Below are 20663 nucleotides of genomic sequence, written 5' to 3'. Positions count from 1 at the left end.
ATTTTAGTATTTTCAATTCTTATCCTAGTTAATTGAAAGTGTATGATCAAACTCTTTTGATTAAAAAAAATTCTAAAATAATTTAATTTTGAAAATTCGCGTGATCAAACTATTTTCTTAATTCTCAATTGAATTAATTTATTAACTCACTTTTGCATTTTTATACTTTGCTTTTCAGATAAATTTCTTACGATCAATTTAAGGTTTTCTTAAAATAAAGTCTAGTGACTTTCTAAAAACAAATGGTTGTCAGTAATTTTTTAAGTACATCGGTGACAGTATTTTTATATTTCATGAAATTTATCTTGAGGGATCGGAAACAATAAGTAACAAGATTTCTAATATTTGAATTTCAATCATTTTATTTTCTACTTTAATTATTTTCTTACAAATCAAATTTATATTCTTTTAAATTATTAAAAATCGCAATCATCTTAATAATTGCTTTAACCTAATTCTTTGATTTTAATATTTAAACACTGTCCATTATCACTGTTGCACTAAGATATTTTTGTCTTTAAGTGTATTTTTAAACGCAACATTTTACATCAATTTTGTTTGATTAATTTGATAAGTTTTTCACTAGTAATTTTTATATTGCTACTATTTCGTTGTACTTTTTTTTTAATATTTCAGTGAAAAATTATAACTAGATTAACGTTATCACCATAATATACAAGTTAAAACCAAAACTTCAACACCTTAATAAATAAATAATATTATATTTCTTTTGAATCATTGTATTTAGTATTTGAGAATATTTATTATTTTAAAAGCCAAATTCCAGCTTTAGGTACAAGGTTTTCACCCCAATATACAAGTTAAAATAAGAACTTTAACACTTTAATTGTTAAATAAAAAACAGTAGCGTATTTTTTTTCATCATTGTTGTATTTAATAATTGAGAATATTTGTGATTTAAACTTATATATTAGAGTTATATTAGAGTCAAAACGCTAGTGAAGTTCTAACTTTTCACTAAAAGACAAAATAATACAACATAATTGCATGTCATGTAGAAAGACCAAGCCATTAGAAGGTTAGTTTTTCACTAAGAGATGAAAATAAAGGCAAGTGACATTCATTTGGAAATTATGTAAAACAAAATTCGATAACCGTGAGATACACTGTTTGTTTCGGTAAATTAGATGATATGATATTTAAATTGATTATATAATTAAAATTTGATAATAATAATAATAATAATATATAAAGTATAAAATATTAAGATTAAGCTAAAAAAATAACATTAAAAATAAATATACACTAACTTGTCATAAATTATTGAAATATCTTTGTAAATAATATTAGAACACATTTGAATCTTCATTTTTATTATGAGTAATTAAAAATTTTAATTTACTTTTTGACGTAATTCTTGAAATTGCTATATACAGTTAACCATAAAAAATGATTTCAGAAGATACTCCAAGGTGCTTTAAAAAGTTGACCATGACTTTTGTTAATAATTATTGCAAATGAAACAATCAATGAAAAATATTTTTATTAAAATTTGAATGGAATACTAAAAGAGTTAATGATAACTTAGGTATATATATCTTAAGGCTAATTTGATTTTTTGAAATGACTTTTCGTTCAACAATATGTAAAATTAATTTTGATATTTTGATTTTTTAAATTTAGTCAAAATATTTAAAGAAGTAGTTTTCTTTTACATAAAATAATTATTTTAATTTTTTTTTTCTTTTTGTAACATTGTTTTGTGAGTTGTTTATTTATTTTAAATTTTAATATTTAATTTATTTACGATGATGTGTTGTTTTGGTATTTTTAAACTCTAAGGATTAAGAAAATTCTTGAGAGATTAATCATTTGATGTTGTTTTTTGTTAAGGTCAGGATTGACCAAGTTCAAGTTTGTGAGAAATATATAAGGTTCTCTAAAGACTTCATAATTTCTTAAAGTTTTAGAGGGAAGTTTTGAAAAGAAAGGCGATAGAACCAAAATAGTTATTTTCTTCTTTTTTGACTTCATAGGACCGTTTCAATTCCTCCCTTTGAGCAATGTTGTGCTAGTTGAGTTGAGATTCGAAAATGAGAAGTTGAGAATTAGTGGTTGAAGTTGCCGTACAACGAGTTCTTAAAGAGTTTCGTTCTTCGCTAATCTTTTTTCCTTTCTTTGAGTTTTAGAGCAATTGCGGTAAAAAAATCTTGTTGTTTGATTCTTTGAAATTGTTTCTTGTTGTATTTGTTAATGATTTGCCCATCGATTGTTTAATTTGTTGTTTTTGAGGTAATTGTTGAAGATGGTGAAGTTGAGGTTTTGGGGTTGATGAACCAAAACCCAAAATTGATGATTTCTTTACGTAATTATTTTGTATGTTGAGTCCAAGGTTAGATTTATGTTATCTAAGTTGTTTTAAATCATTTTCATAGTTTTAATTTCAATTATTGAATCTGTAGATGAGTTGCTGATGTAGGAGGTTAAAAAATGGTGAAGTTGTACGAGGGATTACCATAATTTTGTTGGGCAAGTTTGGATAGGCAAAATTGGGTGCAGAGACCATTTTGAAACCAATTTGACTAGGCCAAATTTCTTTGGCCAAACAACATTTGGACATATTCACCTAAAGGTTGAAATGGCTAAGCCAAATTTCCTTGGCCAGACTAAATTTGAATAAATTCACTTGAATAGTGTTTCAAGTCAAATTGCTTGGGTCAATTTTTTATGATTAAGCAAAGTTGAGGTAGAGGCCATTTTGAAGTCAAATTGGTTGAGCCAAATTTTTATGGCTAGGTGAAAATAAAATAGAGACCATTTTGAAGTCAAATTGATTGGATCAAATTAATTTGGCTGAGCAATTTTAGGGACTTACATGATATTTATTCTTTTACTTATTTTTGTTGATGTAAGTTGATGGTAATTAAATATAATTCCCAACATGTTGATATATGATGATGATTTAAGTTGATTACAGTTGAAAGAATCATGTTGTAAATTTTTTAAATAAAGTATGTCGAGTTATTTAAGTTGAATTAGATAATATTCCAAGTGTGTAATATTTCATCAACTATCATAGAAACTAAACTTTGATTATCTTCAAGTTGTTGTTTAATTTTAACAAAATTTGATATAAACATATAAAGTGATATGAAATTATAATTTAATAGTTGGATTTACACAATTCATATTTAATATAAAATTATTAAGCGGTGTAATATTTAGTAAAAATTTCATCGATATCGTTTAAATCCTCCTCTCTATATATATTAATATTAATAGAACCCATTTTGGAGTAAGAGAAATGTTAATGACATTTTATAAGAAATTGTGTGGGTGTTATCGAATTTTATGGAGTAAAATAAATCACAAATTTTTAAAGTCTTATATCTTATTTTACAACTCTCGTTTCTATTTCATTGATAAAATGCTCAAAAAGAAATTTTGATTTTAAACTAATGACAATAAGAATATTAATAAAAGATTGTTACTAGCTAACATTTTTTTTTAAGATTTTTTTAAGAGAAGTGATTTCTCATGTTGAAGTTTGGATCAAATATAAAGTATGGATTAAAAAACGTAAATGTCGAAACATTTTTGTCAAAAGTTTTGGATTCCTAAAAATATATTTTAAAATATTATCATCTTACATGGTTTTCACTAAAGATTTGCTGCTCTTTATTGTTTTATTAGTTTTTTTTAGTTTATATAAAAAATCTTAGAGAACACTTGTTGTTATAAGACAGAAGGAATAATTTATTAAAAAAGCTTATTAATGAGAAATAATTTTACCTGAAATAACTGGTTTGGAGCAACCATTGGTAAATTATTCATTCGATAACTATTTTTTTTCCTCATAAATTCAATTATAATGTATTAAAATATTTATTTATAAAAAAATTACTTTAATTATATCAAATAAGTAATTATTTTATATAATACACAAATTAAGAAACCAATCACGAATAATTAAAAATAATCTTAAATTAAAAATTAAGTTGTTTATTACAAATTTAAAACATTTATATATTTTAAAATATTTATTTATTATAAATATAATTTTTAATTATTAGAAGAAAAACGGAATTCACAATGGGAGGCACTGGCTGAAAATGTGATGAGGGAAGGGAATGGTATTTTTGAAATATGGTAAGCAAAGAGGATTAAAATTGTCCGCTAGGCGAAAAATGAGAATCGGGAAATGATCTGTAATTTCGCTGTTGGGTGAGTGAGGCGGAGGCAAGGGGAAGTGCAAATCCAGCGATTAATCACGAATTGGATGATTGGTTGCGATGTTCGTTGAGGTTTTGTGAATCACGGATTGATCCTTTGCAATTGCATGCTGTGATCTGCAAAGGCAAACTAAAGAAATTCAAATCAGGCGGTGCTGTTGAATACTGCAATGGCATCAAATGTCGATCTCTTCGATGCTTATTTTCGACGCGCCGATTTGGATCGAGACGGCCGCATCAGCGGCGCCGAGGCCGTCTCCTTCTTCCAAGGCTCCGGTTTGCCCAAGCAGGTTCTTGCGCAGGTCTCTCTCTCTCTCTCTCTCTCACACACACACACTTTATTCTCAATTTCTGCTTATCATTTACTTATTACCTTCCCTGCCTCCCATTATCAACTACCACTAAGCATTGCTTTTAATTAATTAATTAGCCACTGCTTCAGAAATCCGTTCCTCTAAATGCTAAATAGTAAATACTTCACAAATCATACTCACCTCTCTTGTTGGTCTGCAGATTTGGGCTTTTGCAAACCAAAGCCAAAGTGGTTTCTTAGGCCGGGCAGAGTTTTACAATGCCCTTAAACTTGTTACTGTGGCACAAAGTAAGCGGGAGCTGACCCCCGAAATGGTAAAAGCAGCATTATATGGCCCCGCTGCATCTAAGATTCCTGCACCTCAAATTAATTTCAGTGCCACAGGTACACCCCCCGCACCTGCACCTGCACCTGCTCCACAGACTGCCCCTGTTAGTCCTTTATCCCACCAAAATCTTGGACTAAGGGGGCCAGTTCCAAATTTGAGTAGTAACCAGCAAAACTTTCCTTCTCAGGAAAGTCAGCCAGTAAGGCCTCCTGCTTCTAATCTGCCACCTGGTGTTGCCACTCAAGGAATTACTGTTGGTGGATTGCGCCCTCAAACCGTTGGCATTTCCAGTTATGGGTCATCTGGCAAGATGGGTGGAGCTCCCGAAGTAACATCCTCTCAAATGGTAGTTAGAGGCGGTAGTCCCCCATCAACACAGGATGGGTTTGGGCTTGCAACCTCTGGATCAAATGTGCCACGGGCGCCTGCTCAGCATCCTGCCTTTGGCACAAAGTCATCAGATCAAATGGTTAATGATTCTAAATCAGCGGATACTTCTGCTAATGGCAATGCTTCTGATCCATTTTTTGGAGGAGATATGTTCTCAGCTAGCTCATTTCAGCCGAAGCAAGTTTCTTCTCAACTAGGATTTTCTTCTGGCAGTTCAGTGCTTTCATCAGCTATTGTTCCTGTGTCTGGAGGGAACCAGCAGCATTCTATTAGGCCTAGTACGTCTGAGCCTTTTCCAGGCTCACTTGCAATCCAGCCTGGTGGTGCACAGCCTCAGCAAGCCCAGCCAGTGGTAAAACAGGACCACCGTGCCTCAGTCCAGACACATAATATGCCAAATTCATCTGGACTTCCAGTGAGATTGCAGAATTCTGCTTCCAGTCAGCCCCAATCTCCATGGCCAAGGATGACTCAAACTGATGTTCAGAAATATACAAAAGTATTCATGGAAGTAGACACTGATAGAGATGGGAAAATCACTGGGGAACAAGCACGGAACTTGTTTCTTAGTTGGAGATTACCAAGAGGTATATTTCATCTACTTCCTTGACATTTTGCTTGGACAGTTGGCCTAAATGCTATCTTTATTTTTCTACTTCACTTGTGCTCTAGCTGTGCATGCATTAGGAAATCAACTTAAATGTGATTAATTACACATTGCAGAACTAGCTTTTGCATTTGATAGCATTTGCTTTTTTGTGTGTGGCTGTTGGGGAGGGTTCTGTTCAGTTTTCACAGTCTCCATGTATATTACTTTTCAATGGCTATCTAATTTCCTGAACATTATGTGTATGCCATGTTTTATATTTTTCAGAGGTTTTAAAGCAGGTCTGGGACTTATCCGATCAAGATAATGATAGCATGCTTTCTCTTCGGGAGTTTTGTATTGCATTGTACCTAATGGAGCGACACAGGGAAGGACGTGTTCTACCAGGAGTACTTCCAAGTAACATTGTGCTTGATTTACCAACTACTGGTCAACCTGCTGGTCTCCACAGTGCGGTACCTTGGGGAAATCCATCAGGTGGGTGCCCAATAATTAGCAGGTTTTATTTTACTACTACTACTACCATTACTGGTATAACCATTCAGATAAATGAAAATTTTATATTTTCTTATTTTTGTGTCTCTGCTCCCTTTTATCTTTTGAAGGTTTTCAACAACAAGGGACGACTGGTTCTGGCGCTCGACAAGTGAACCCTGCTGCTGGTCGGCCACCAAGGCCTGCTGCTGTCTCTCAGTCTGATGAAGGACCTCAGAACAAGCAGCAGAAATCTAGAATTCCAGTCTTGGAAAAGAACCTCATAAATCAGCTGAGTTCTGATGAGCAAAATTCAATTAATTCAAAATTTCAAGAAGCAACAGAAGCTGATAAGAAGGTACGTATTATTTATTTATTTATTCTTTGCATCATTTCTATGGTTGCACTTTTTATAGGGCTTACGTTACAAGGGGAGTGTAAGTTACTCTTTTTCCCCCAGTACCATATTTGCAGATTCTTGTTTTATTTTGATTAGAAAGTTTCCATATTTTTACCTGTCTTTGCAATATTGCTGTAATTTTCTTATCTATGGACCATTTGTAAATTCTTATTTTGATTGGATTTTTAGTTTCATATTGAGCCAACTCTTTATGGGGTATACATATCCTCTATGGTAATCTTTTAAGATCAATTAATTTGAGGATGTGCTGAGATGACATTTTAAGTTATTGTTGGTTTCAATCATGATGTGTGCTTACACATTTTGGCTGATAGTTGAAACTTATAGAGATACAAAAATTATTAGCTGTTGTTGGTATCTTTGAAGATAGCATGGAAATATCATATTCTAGATTGTCATTTGTGCGAAGCATATCATTATTGCAGTCCATGTATGCATGATAAAATTATTGTGTTTCAATTGAACACAGTCAATTCTCATCTTTTTTATTTCTTTTGTTAAATGCAGGTGGAAGAACTTGAGAAAGAAATTGCAGAGGCCAGAGAGAAAATAGAATTCTACCGTGCAAAAATGCAGGAGCTTGTGAGTGTTTTCCTTTTGCTTTCTTTCTTTGTATCCTTTTATAGCCTGTTTAAAGAAAAAGTGATTATGTGATGCATTATATTAGAGTTTTCTTTCAGAAGTTACTGTTTTCTGCTTCTGAGAAAAGCACTAGAACAATATTTTCATAAGTTTTGTTATTATATACAAGAACATAATTCCTACATCCCTACATCCCATACCATTATTTTTATTCTAAATATCACAGTTTTGTTAACAAAACTAATCATCTTTTACTATAGGTCTGCTGAACATAATTACGTAATCACATGTCTTCTCTTAGCTTTTGGTTGCTTCTGCAGATACCTAGGAACTAATGCCAAAAACCAAAAGAAAAGATGCCTATGAAACAGACATGTTCCGTTGTGAACACATATTGTAATCACTTTTACACAATGAAATTGTGGGTACCTAGAAGAGTCAATCATGTACAAGCTGCCTTTCATGTTCTTCTTATGGTTAATAGTGTCATGTTAACATTCATTTTTTCTCTGTCTTTTCACCTTTTTAAAACAAATTTCTTGTTCTTTTTCCCATAGAAGGTTCTGTACAAGATCAGATGTGACAATTGTCTTAATAAGGTCATAGAAAGGATATATGCCTTTCATGTTTTTCTTAGGGTTAACAGTGTCATTTAATGTTTGTTTTTTTATTTATTTTCTCCTTTTCTATGGTTAGTAGGTCATAGAAAAGAGTAAAGAATATAAAAGCTGTCTTTCATGTTCTGCTTATGGTTAATACTTAATGGTGTCATGTTAGTATTCATTTTGTGCTCTTACTTTCACTTTTTTTTTTTTATAAACAATATTTTGGTCTTTTCCCCATTAAAGGTTCTGTACAAAAGCAGATGTGACAATCGTCTTAATGAGGTCATAGAAAGGATATCTGCTGACAAGCATGAGGTATCTTTCTTTTTTAAAATTGCACGTGTTTGTATTACCTCAATTATCGTAATATTTATTTTTTGCTGCATATATTAATTGCAGGTTGATATTCTAGCAAAGAAATATGAAGATAAATGTAAGCAAGTAGGAGATTTATCATCCAAGTTAACTACTGAGGAAGCCACATTTCGTGACATTCAGGTGCAATGAAATATGGTTTTTTCATCAATTGATAGCTTAATAGCATATATGCTATTATGCTAAAAAGTGTTTTTTTTTGGCCTGTTTTGCTTCATGCTGTCGAATGATTTATTTATGTGTAGGAGAAAAAAATTGAATTGTATCAAGCAATTGCCAAGATGGAACAGGATGGAAAAGATGATGCCACTCTGCAGGTACATTTTAATATTACCAGGGTTTGCACATCCATCTTGAGAAATTGTTATCAACTTCCATATCTCATTTAGTCATCTGAAAATTTCAGGATCATGCTGATCATATCCAAACAGACCTTGATGAGCTGGTGAAATTTCTGAATGAGCGGTGCAAGAAGTATGGATTACGTGCTAAGCCCACAACATTATTGGAGCTACCCTTTGGTAAATTCAAATTTACAATTGATGTTGTTATATCCGTTCAGTCGTTCTAAAATCTTTTTTCATGTCTATAACTTTATTATACGGTATTTAATGCATTTGTTTTAGAGATCAGCTTTGTTTTCATAATTTGAGGAAGTTGCCTCAAGTTGCTGAACTACTGGTTTTGAATCAGCATTGATATTATTTGTGCCTGTGCAACTTGATACAGGTTGCCTGATCAAGTGGCATTTAATATATACAGTTTATTTATATTTTCTGTAACCTTTAACTGATTTTGTTGCACAGCTGTGTTTGGACAGGCTCTATACAATAATTTATAAACTCTTCCCTTATTACAAATCTTTTCTCATGTTCAAATTTTTTTTTTGGAAATCAATTTAAATACAATATGATGCTTTGCTATTGATGCTTGTATAATATCTGTGGTTCTTTTGTATTAGCTGTAATGTACTTGCTATCAAATATTGAAACTCTGATGTTTTTGAGACAGTATGCAAGATAGACTATGCATTATTAATACATTTGATTTGGTTGATGTTGCTGTATCTGGATGATTGCATTTATCTACCATGATTTTAATTAAGCCCAGAAAACTATTTATAGCATACAAGTTGGCTCTTCATTTTTTTTAAATGAAATTGCTTCCTTTTAGTTGACTTATTTAATAAGTGCGTTGTTGGCTTCTTGATACAATTATCATGTTTTCTTTTTTGGTCATTTTAGTTGTGTCCGGTCATTTCTCTTTGCTTTGTGGTTGTGTGGTGCTCTGCTCACAAATCCCATGTTCTCCCCTCTAGTATATCTTATAATCTAATGACTATGTGCATATTGAATTTGTTCTTGTATACTGTGGTCTCACTCCATTTTATCCTGTAAGGCTGGCAACCTGGTATCCAAGAAGGAGCTGCTGACTGGGATGAAGATTGGGATAAGCTTGAAGATAAAGGTATCCAAAATAACCTTAACTAGATGTGATAATCTGTTAACTGAATAAAAAAATTTTCGTGCCCATTATGTGGCATTCACCATTAATTAATACAGTGAATTTTGTACAAGGTTATGAAACCACATTAACATTCCTAAGTTTTATTTTATCTGAGCAATGTTGTATTATTAATGAATATGCCACACTCTTATTGGAAGACTCCCTTCCATATCTTCAAACTCAATTTGATTTCATTTGCATTTTGATAAGAATATTCTCGAGATTCTTATAATTAAGGAAATAAATGCAGACATCTCTTCAGATCAGAGAAGATATCACAACATTGAGGCAAGAGCCAAATCTTAAGGCATGCCTACTCATGACACCGACATTTTTATTAGCAGAAAGATAAATGATAATATCAGAAGACTACTAAGTAAACTGATCCATGTCAGATCTCACTCACCTTTTGTAGCAACTAAATAATTAAGGGTGAGAGAATAAAGAAATTGAGTACTCATAGTTTAGTTTTACAATTGGGTGCTGCGTCAAAAGAACCAGTATAATATTCTCTTCTATACACTCACAGACTTTAGTTTCTATCATTTTATCTGCTTGCCTATACCTCTCTTATGTCCATATTTCTTTTACACCAAGTACTTTGTTAGCTGGTAATGTACTTGACTACTTGGTTGTTTCATTATTTTATCTGTGTAGCTGTTTATCTAAATTTGAGGGATCCATTTGAACAGTTTTGTAGTTCAGGAGACAGGACCATCCAAGAGTAGGTGTATACTGAAGAGAAATCATATGATATTAATGGATTTAAAATAATGATTAACTGCTATTTCTTTATTTTCTGACCTGCCTCTGTTTTCTTTTGGAGTTTTTTTTTTTAAAAGACTAAATAAATTTGGTTATTCACTATGCTTGCAGAATTTGTTTTTGTCAATGAACTCACTCTTGATGTGCAAAACATTATAGCACCTCCAAAGCAAAAGTTGCCATCAGCTGTGAACACCAAAGCCGTGGACACAAAAGCCATGAACACTGACAGTCCTACATTTCCAGCTTCTCCTAAGAGTGATGATAAATCAGAAAAGCCCCAGACCACCGATGAACAGGGAGTTGGCAATGGACCTGTTCATAATAAAAGTGAAGATGATTCTGCAAAAAGTGCTCCCAATAGTCCATTTGCGAGCAGTGCTGTTGGAAGCCCACACGGGGATTTTGCTGATTCTGACATTAGCAAGACAGCTGGTGAAGATAGCTCACCCCATGATCAAGAAACCTTACATGAAACCCAAAGGTATGGGTTTTTAAGATTTGTGCACCAGCTTCCCAAATACTGGCCAATTGCTCAGTTGCTCATTTGTCCTAGTGAAATATGAGGATTGAGGATGCTAACCTCCTTAGACTTGAGTTGAGACTTGCACCCTAGCATCATCTACACAATTTTCCTGCCATTAACTAAATAGAATTTTATGTTATCATCTCTTCAACCATTGGAGGTTTTTGGAGGCATCTTTGCCTTCTCCCTCTCCTTAAGCTGTTCATATCCCTCTAGACTGAATCGTCCCCTTTCCCTTTCTCTCTTTTACTCCAACTTGTTTCTGCAATAAGGATGCATTTAACTTTTGTTAAATTTGATTACTGATTTTAACTTTGTTTCTTTGTATCTCACTCTAGTGGCCAAAAAATGTTGGTCTTTCTGAAAATTCATGAACAATGGAAATTAATTCCAGATTTGTGAGAACAGAAAATGGAACATAATGAAAATTGGATATGCACCATGCTATTCAAGGATTCCGAGAGGGAGTCTGAAAATTCCTAGTTAAAGGAAAATTAATTGCAGGTCTTCAAATACATGAAATGGAACATAAAGAAAATGGGATATACACCATACCATTCAAGGGTTCTGAGAGATAGTGAGATACCAAGGGGAAATCTGTCGTAACTTGAGAAACAAAATATACCATGAAATCCTCACATATGCATTTTGAAAATATTACCATTCTTGTTAAGGCTTCTTTGGTTTGAGAAAACATATTCTGTTTTTATATTCTATTATAATTATAAAAAAAATACCTTATCATTACTATGTTTATTTCCAAGAATCGTATAGGAAATAGTGAGAATAGTAAATTCTTATTTTTACTATTTCATATATAAATATTTGAATACCACAAATGAAGTAATAATAAGGTAACATTTTAATAATTATTGCTAAAATAGAGAATGAGAATAGAAAACACTTTGTCAAACCAAAGAAGCCATAAGTTACTTGTGCTTTATTAGAACTTCACCTTTCAAGATTTATATATTATAGTGTTAAAATTTATGTATTATACCAACAAATCAAGTTGATTAGGTTCCATCCTATTAGAGTAATTTACTCTAATACATCCCATGCATTATTATGGGGTCTTGGTCAGGTTGAGTCAGGTCCAATCAAATGACTCAAAATTTTTTAATTAGATATCGATTATGCTAAACCCGTTTCTATCCATACTATTGAACATTTCTAGTGCAAGATATGGACTTTCATTCCCATCTTCTGTTTGACATCAATTTCGTTATACATCTGTGTCAATAGATACCTATATACTTCGTTTCATACTTCTACATTTTATACATATTGTCATGATGCAAAATAATTTACATATAATCTTGCATATGTAGTGATCATGATGGTGTCAAGTCTGTGTTTTCTGGAGACAAATTTTTTGATGAACCAAATTGGGGAACATTTGACACAAATGATGATATTGATTCACTTTGGGGATTCAATGCCAATAGCATCACTAAGGAGGTATGCCAATTCTCACTCCTTAATGTATTGTCTTGGCAAAATTAGTTCTTATATCAAAACACGTGATTGCTAGTTTTGCATATATGTTGTCTAAATTTCTCTTGCTTTATTCTACTTTGTCATGACCAGTGGTGGTTTTGAAATTATATAGACTGAATGGAAAATAGAAGAATGTAGAGTATGTGTAACTGGAAAACACTAACCCAATAGTCTAATACACCTACGAATACTAATATTGTAGTAAGTACAAGTGTAGTATAATGTATAATTAGTACCATTACTCTTAGCATGATAAGACTCCTCACACAATAATGATTGTCCTAATATTCTAACTCTCCCTCTAGTTGAATATTAGTGCGCTCTCATCTTGTTAACAATTAACCCACATACACAAAACAATTTAAAAGCATAGTAACTTGAAACTTTGACAGGCTCACCAAAGCAAACAATGACTTACAAATACATTTACCAAAATGGAGCATTAATAGAGAGACAACACAGTGATTAGATGTTTGGAATGATGTACTTCTGAAGAGTTAGTCAAGATGTTGCATTGCCTATGAAGAAAAATATTGCTGGGAAGATGCATACCAGGAAATTGTCACTGCTGAGAACAGCCAATGTCGTAGTACAAAATCATTAAAGGCACTCTTATTTGGCAAGAGATTATTGACAAGCGTATACAGCAAGGCTCAAATATACTAAATTTCTTCTAATTTATCTATAACGCATTATTGTGAAACTTTAAACTGAATAAACTTCAAATTCTGTTGAGATCTCACAATGATGGCCAAAGTAGAACTTGTAAAGGCTTGGACAATCCTCAATTCAAGCTTTTGTAGTTGAAATAAGCTAAAGTCTATTATAGATCAAATATCAGGCCACCCTCAACTGTCCAAAAATTTACCTGGTCTTGTGGCTTTCCTATTCTAAGAATAATTTTTGGTAAAGTTACTCCATTCAATAACTTATGGTGTGTGTTGAATTTTAACAATCAAACTATTAAATTAAAAGTTGTTAATGCATAGATCAAGTCTACAAATTTTGAAAACACTTGATACTTTGTTTTATTAAGTCAAATTGATAGATAATTATAAAAGCATTTTATATGTCGATTTGAATCTATATAACGAAGTATCATATGGTTTTCAATTTTTTTAAAAATTTGTAGACTTGATCTATAAATTAAGAACTTTTAATTTAATTGTTGAATCGTTGAAATTCAACATACACCATATTAGTGAATGGAGTAACTTTACCAAGAGTTACTTTTAGAGTAATTTAATCATTGAATTAACAGTTTTTAACATATAGATCAAATTTACAAATTTTTTAAAAATTTGAAAATTATATGATATTCTGTTATATAAATTCAAATCAATGTATAAAAGACTTTTATGATTATTTGTCAATTTGAATTAATGAAACAGAGTATCAAATATCCTTCAAATTTTTAAAAAATTTACGGACTTAATCTATGCATTAAGAATTTTTAATTTAACGGTTAGATTGTTGAAATTTGATGTAAAACATGAGTTATTAAGTGAAGTAAGTTTTGGTAGATTTTCTTTTGAATAAGTAGATTCCTTCTCATATATATATATATGGGGATTGCTAACATACTCTCACCTATTTTTTAGTTAAAGTATGTTAGCAACCTACGCCAAAATCTTAAGACAAAAAAATCACTCATTCCTTTATTTCAATTAATTCAATACATGGGTATTGTAGTAATTTAATTTTTTTAAATCAATAAAAAATTCTTATCGATACTCTCAACTAATTTCATTAAGGAGCTTAACTACGTTACTGGTGTCGAACACCTCGTGCACATATAGGAACCGCTACGGGTTGTCTGACGGACAATATGGCACAAAAACACACTCCTATGTGCACTTCTAATGTTGAATCTTGCAAGTCGCACATGGCGAATTCAACCACGACATTGACATACCTTACTATAATTATCAACTACTACTCTTCACTTGTTAATTAAGTTTTGTTTTATTGCGCAACCACGACTCCGACTTAATCACTAACATTGCTCCACACTTCTAATTCAATAAATATTTCTAATTTTTTTTCTTTTCCATTCATCAATAAATTAGTATACTTTTGATTCTTTTCCAAAATGCCAGAATTTGAAAAGGGGGAGGGAGGAGCTCTATGGGTTTTGGCAGCATTTGAAGATGGTGGATGGCACATGCTGTCATGGAGGCATGTTTTGGGGATGATGGTGACTCATTGTTTTTTATTGATTAAGGCTAGTGGTTTTATCAGGATGGCGAAGAAGATATTCTGGGAATGATTTTTGGAATGTGAGGATGGTTCCACTGAACCATTGGGAGAGATTAAAGAAGAGAGAGAAATTAGTTGAGAGTATCAATAGGAATTTTTTTATTGATTTTAAAAAATTAAATTACTACAATAATACAATACCCATCTATTGAATTAATTAAAATAAAGGAATGAGTGACTTTTTTATCTTAAAATTTTGATGTAGGTTGCTAACATGTTCCAACTAAAAAATAGGTTAAAGTATGTTAGAAATTCCCCCTAATATATATATATATATATATATATATATATATATATATATTTATTCATATATCTCCATGTTCAAGATGTGTGCAATACCAAGATTGTGGCATGAAAAGTTGACCCTTGGTGCCATACTATTGTTATATTACAACTCCATTTTTTCACTCAGTATTTATTGCCTAAGATAAAAAGATGGACTCTAAATTGAACTTGATACAAATATATTTTTAGGGGAATATTTTGCTGACACCTCCATTTCTTACGCATCCTTTATATTTTTATTATATAAATTATGAATTCCTTATTCACTGGAGTCTTACATTGGACTTCTTTTGGCACCCTATCATTGACTTTTTCTAGATAAATCAAGATTCTGCTGGCCTTTTGCTTCCTGTAATAAATTAGAATCAAACCCAGCCTTAGTTTGCCTCCGCATGGTTATTGAGAATATGACTTGGATGTTAACGAGATCTCACTGGTTACATTACATGATACTTGTGATGGAATATGAAGGCATGGTGATTTGGTTAGGAGGAATTCAGAGCTTGTATAAAATTTTATGATTGTCTTAAAATCAATAGGATAGATGTGTCATTCTTTGCAAATGATTAATGGGTTCAGAGGAGAAAACATAATGTAATCTGAATGAGGTTAGATCTGCAGCCCAAAGTTACATAAACTAAAGATATTCGAGGAATGATGAAAACTACCATAATTACACCTATTTTACTGAACCCTCATCTTCTGTTAATGTACTTGGTAATTTCTTAAATTTAACATTGAGTTGCCTGTATGTGTTTGATCAATGGGTATTTATACTCTAGCAGTCTACTGATTACTTTTGGGAAATTGTTTTCACAGGAGAGAGATCTTGACAGAGCTGGAAACAACTATTTCTTTGATTCTGGGGAACTGGGCTTAAATCCCATCAAAACAGGTTCACCAAAGGTTTCTGATCCCTTCCAGAGGAGCAGTGGATTTAGTTTTGATGATTCTGTTCCAAGCACGCCACTTTTCACCTCAAGCAGCTCTCCTCAAAGGCCAAAGGAGTGGTTGGAAACTGCTTTTGACTTCTCAAGATTTGATTCTTTCAGAACACATGATAGTGTTCCTTTGCCTGCTCGGGAGACGACAGAGCAATTTGATTCAGTACGCAACAGTGTGGATTTTGATCATGTTCATGGGTTTCCAGCTTTTGATGACTCGGATCCCTTTGGCTCTGGGCCGTTTAGGACTTCATCGGATAGTCAAACTCCAAGAAGAGGATCTGATAATTGGAGTGCTTTTTAGTTTAGCAATTATACCATGCATTATTTCTGTTTTCAGACCTTCCGACTGTTGCCTCTGGTGGAGTGGGTTGTCTTGTCTGCCTCACTATTGGGAACCTATTATGTGTAATGTATTTCTTGTATTTAATCCTGTGTATTCCTTTTTTCTTGGGTTTGTCTCCAGCAATTCCCTGAAAGTGAAGGCCTGTCTATATTTTTGGTTTGTTGGTTGATAATTTTGCATAGTTCCGTAGAAGAGATTGTGATATTGATAACTATCTGATTTGAGTGTTGTTTACTGAGCGGAATTTCATTATGATTCTTTTTTATTCATGTGATGAAGTATAACTTGAATTTAATTTGTCTAGTTAAATTTAGAGATATGTGAACAATACATTTTCTAACACAATTTTATTATTGACAGGATTTTATTGAAATTCACGTAATTTCATAAGAACACTCGGGTTGGTTCTGATTTCGTAGTGTTTATTGGAGGGACTAGATGAGTATTAGATTAGTTATCAAATTATGTCGTGTTTGGGTGGAGTATTTTAAAATTAGAAGGAAATGCAGTGAAATCGAATTGTCATCATTTGTGAATGTATTTGTTTGCATAGATAAGACATTTAAATATTGTTACAAGCTTTTGTGAAACACGATCAACATCAAATTAATTTTTAAAAGTCTTAAGAAAATTGTAAAACCACCTTTCATTTTTTCTCATTGTCTATCTTATGAAGTGATTCAAAGATCAGAGATACTTAACAAAATTAATTACGCATGCAGCATTACTTTTGTGGCATATAAAATTTCGCAGGAGTAACGGCAGCTGCCCGTTAAAGAAAAGAACTGCTCTTTAAAGAAAAAGGGAGAAATTATTGTTAATGAAATCCAATGAGGAATATTTAATCTTAGTAGATGTAAAAGAATTTAATTATTGATAAAAGTCATATAAAATTTATTCAGCAAGGGCCGTTATATTTCAACGTATAGACCAATATTTTCATCGAGAAATTTGTGAAAGGTCATTACTTGTTATTTCGTTAATGCGTTGCGTGGTCGTTTTCATTTAGTTAGTAATAATGAATTAAGTATTTTTTTACGATAAGTTTTTTTTTTACACCCTTTATGATTAAGTTTTAGGAAAAGGGATGAAATATCTTAAAGTCTCTAGACTTAAAAAAAATATATAAAAAACTTGGTGAAGTTCTAAATTAAATTTATCAAATGCTAATGATTATTATTTATTATTGAGTGGTCATTTATTTTCATTTAATGATTAACAATAGTATATAATTTCTTATATTCTATATTAGATGGTCAAGTTACTACTATTTTTGAGGGGAAGTTGTTTATTTTCTACATTAGATGTTTCTTATATTCTCTATCTCCGATGTCGCCTTTACTCTTCACCTTTCTGGATGGTTGATTGGTTGCCTTGTTAAGTCAAGGAAGATGTACATGTAAAAAATACTGACCCTCAAGTAAGTAACTCACTTGGTGTACTAAATGCAAATATATAGTGAATATTAACTTTATCTCAACATGCATATACATGTAATTTTCTTGTAACTAAAATAGATAAAGGATAGGGCCGGTTCAGCAACATATGACGGCTAAAGCAAATTTAGATTTTTTTTTAAGTAAAAAAATATATGTCGAGTCTTTTAGGAAACATATGAGGACACTTTTTGCAAATATATAAAATTTTGTTGACAATATGTGATTTTTTTATTTTATAAAAAACTTATTACAAATTTTTTTTTTGATGGGCCTAAAACTTAAACTTTAACAGTTTTAATCTTGGGTTGGATGGTTCGAATAATAGTAAGGGATTAGAAACTTTGTGTTCAAACTCGTCGAAAAGTCAATACATATTTTCTCCCCCTTTTTTTATAAGGAGGTATAAACACTTTTCACCTGGTCGATCAGTATTTTCAATTGCGCCTTCATGTTAAAGGTGGGGTTAAACCTTTTGATAATTTATGGTTAAAAAATACAAGTATCAAACCAGTTGAATTAATGATTTTTTGGCACATTTACCCTCTGAGATACACACGCATTCAAAGGGAAAAAAATGTATAAACTTCCAACAAGAACGTAAAGTTTGTTCATTTACTTTGATCTTATTCATTTTCAATTTTTTTTGTTATTTATTTTTTATAAATTTGAATTATTTACTTTAATAATTAATATATAAAATTGTGAAAATTAATTGAACTTAATGTAACATGAAAAAAAATATCTAAATATACAAATTAAATGATAATGATAAACGATTGAAAACATGATAATATGAATTATTAGGAAAACTAAATTGCATTATGTCTCGGCTTCGAAAACATCAACATCTACAATATGAACTAATGCATTAACCTGAAGAAAAAAAATCTTATAATTAACTTACAAGAGGTGTAATATTAAAATGTTATAATGATGTAGTAATTCAAATAGAAAGAAAACAAAATTAAATTTTTACCTTATACAGTAATTATGTAATGACTCCTGAACACATCCATCATAAAAAAATTTCTTGGTGAAATGCTTGAAAAATTGGTAAAATTAAAATTAAAATCATGATATTTTCATCAACTTCATCACATGGGTTTGACTTGATCTCTATGTCACCATGTTGTTCATCATCCTATAAGAAAATTTTCGTATAAGTAATTACAAACATTCTTAATAAATAGTTCAGATGTGAATACATAATAAAATTGACAAAACAAATAACCTTGATTGAATTCAATAGTTTAAATTGACAAATCATCTCCTTATCAACACTTAGTCTCTTCACTGTATAACCTTGCTAATGGTGATCTATGTTGGATTGAGTTATTTCAATCATGAAAAGCAAATCTTTGTTCAATAATGCTTGAAACTCAATAGGAAGAACATTTCCCTTTTTTTCCTAGGATTAAAATATAGCAAGTTAACAACCTATGGTAAATATATTCATAATAAACAATAAGAATGAGGTATGATTTTTGACAACCTTTTCATGTTGTTCCTTCATTTCAATAGGAGATTTTCCCAAAAACAATGTGACAACATGGTTAAACATGACAAAATTTATGGAACCAGTGTCATCAATGACAGTGACATGCAACATGAATCTAACAAATTTTGAGGGCACAAAAAAAGTTGAAGGTTAAATACTTAAATTATGTAACAAAATTAAAAGAGATAAATAGATGCATTATGCTAAAATATCATATTATATTTTTTTAATATACATACGTTTCAGATTATACCTAGTGACTCCAACAACAATCTTCTCACAATGTTCACAAAAATACTTGCTTTCAAGATTGATAACTTTTTTTCGCACATTTGTTGCATGAATTATAATGTCAATCTTTGTGCTCATCAATTTCTATAATCTTTCCCAGAACAGTGCAGTAGCATGGCTAATTACATAATAATAAGGGTTTAATATATTTGAAAGAATAAATTTAATGATTAAATGTACTTATTAAAATTTGTAAAAAATAATATTTAAAAATAACAAAACCTAAACACAATCAACAATATTAGAAGTTGTCATTCGTTGCGTTTGCAAGAAATCATCACCCATAGAAGTATGACTAACACCATGACTCAGTAGAATCACATTTGTTCAACCTATGAAAAAAATCAAAACACTTAAATACAAGAGTACTTCTTAAGCAACATTAAAAAAATTGACCATGCATTAAATAGTTTTTCAAGTTAAAGAAAATGTGACCTTTCTCTATACTCCAAATCATGCTTAATGTTTGGATTAATGAGAAGTTTGGTACCGTTGTAAGAATTAGAGACACTCTTTTTCCCTTAAAACAATTAAAGCAAATAAGTTGGTTATCTATGCTTTATATACAAATTGAAAATATAAAAAAAGATTAGTTTCAGAATGCATACCATTGAAAACATTTCGCTTGCATAGTTGCAATATAACAATTATAGCATTGTTACTTGTGTTTTTTGAAAGGAATTCATCCATTGTAGCAGCAAATTCATCCCACAAAGTACACATAAGTTTGTTACTCCTACAATGAATACAAATATTTTAAAGATAATGCTATGTTGTACTTGTAAAATGAAACAAATGACTACAATGGGTAGCATCACTTATAAGATACATACAATCAATTAAATGCATTGTAATTAAGGGAAAATTCACTAATAGTGTGTCTGGATGAAGAATTTTATAAATTCAAGGAATTTTAAATTCTTGGTATTTGAATTACTTTGATTTCAATTTTTATCATTCTTAAAATATTTTGTTTGGATGAGTCAATTCAAATTTCTTAAATTTTAAATTGTTAG

The 20663-nt window shown here is 31.2% G+C and overlaps 1 protein-coding gene across 1 annotated transcript; it reads left to right on the top strand.

Moving 5' to 3' along the window:
• The first annotated feature begins 4079 nt into the window (after window positions 1-4079).
• Window positions 4080-16688, top strand: LOC109819275 (uncharacterized). Its single transcript, XM_020384950.3, has 13 exons — window positions 4080-4495; window positions 4707-5811; window positions 6099-6308; window positions 6437-6663; window positions 7234-7308; window positions 8157-8228; window positions 8313-8411; window positions 8534-8605; window positions 8695-8809; window positions 9687-9755; window positions 10671-11043; window positions 12417-12546; window positions 15949-16688. The coding sequence occupies exons 1-13, from the start codon at window positions 4364-4366 to the stop codon at window positions 16375-16377; spliced, it is 3108 nt and encodes a 1035-aa protein (XP_020240539.2). The 5' UTR covers window positions 4080-4363; the 3' UTR covers window positions 16378-16688.
• Window positions 16689-20663: the final 3975 nt, after the last annotated feature.

This window comes from Cajanus cajan, chromosome 9 (genome assembly GCF_000230855.2).
Source record: "Cajanus cajan strain Asha chromosome 9, NIPB_CcT2T_4, whole genome shotgun sequence".
Taxonomy (NCBI): Eukaryota; Viridiplantae; Streptophyta; class Magnoliopsida; order Fabales; family Fabaceae; genus Cajanus; species Cajanus cajan.
Note: the sequence above shows the minus strand (reverse complement) of the source record. Positions and strands in the feature narration are given on the sequence as shown.

Bases quoted from the DNA above. Each gene is read 5' to 3' on its own strand.
- LOC109819275 (XM_020384950.3), top strand. From the start codon at position 4,364: ATGGCATCAAATGTCGATCTCTTCGATGCTTATTTTCGACGCGCCGAT. The intron at 8,412-8,533 runs GTGCAATGAAAT...ATTTATGTGTAG, and splicing joins CCACATTTCGTGACATTCAG to GAGAAAAAAATTGAATTGTA. The intron at 8,810-9,686 runs GTAAATTCAAAT...TTATCCTGTAAG, and splicing joins ATTATTGGAGCTACCCTTTG to GCTGGCAACCTGGTATCCAA.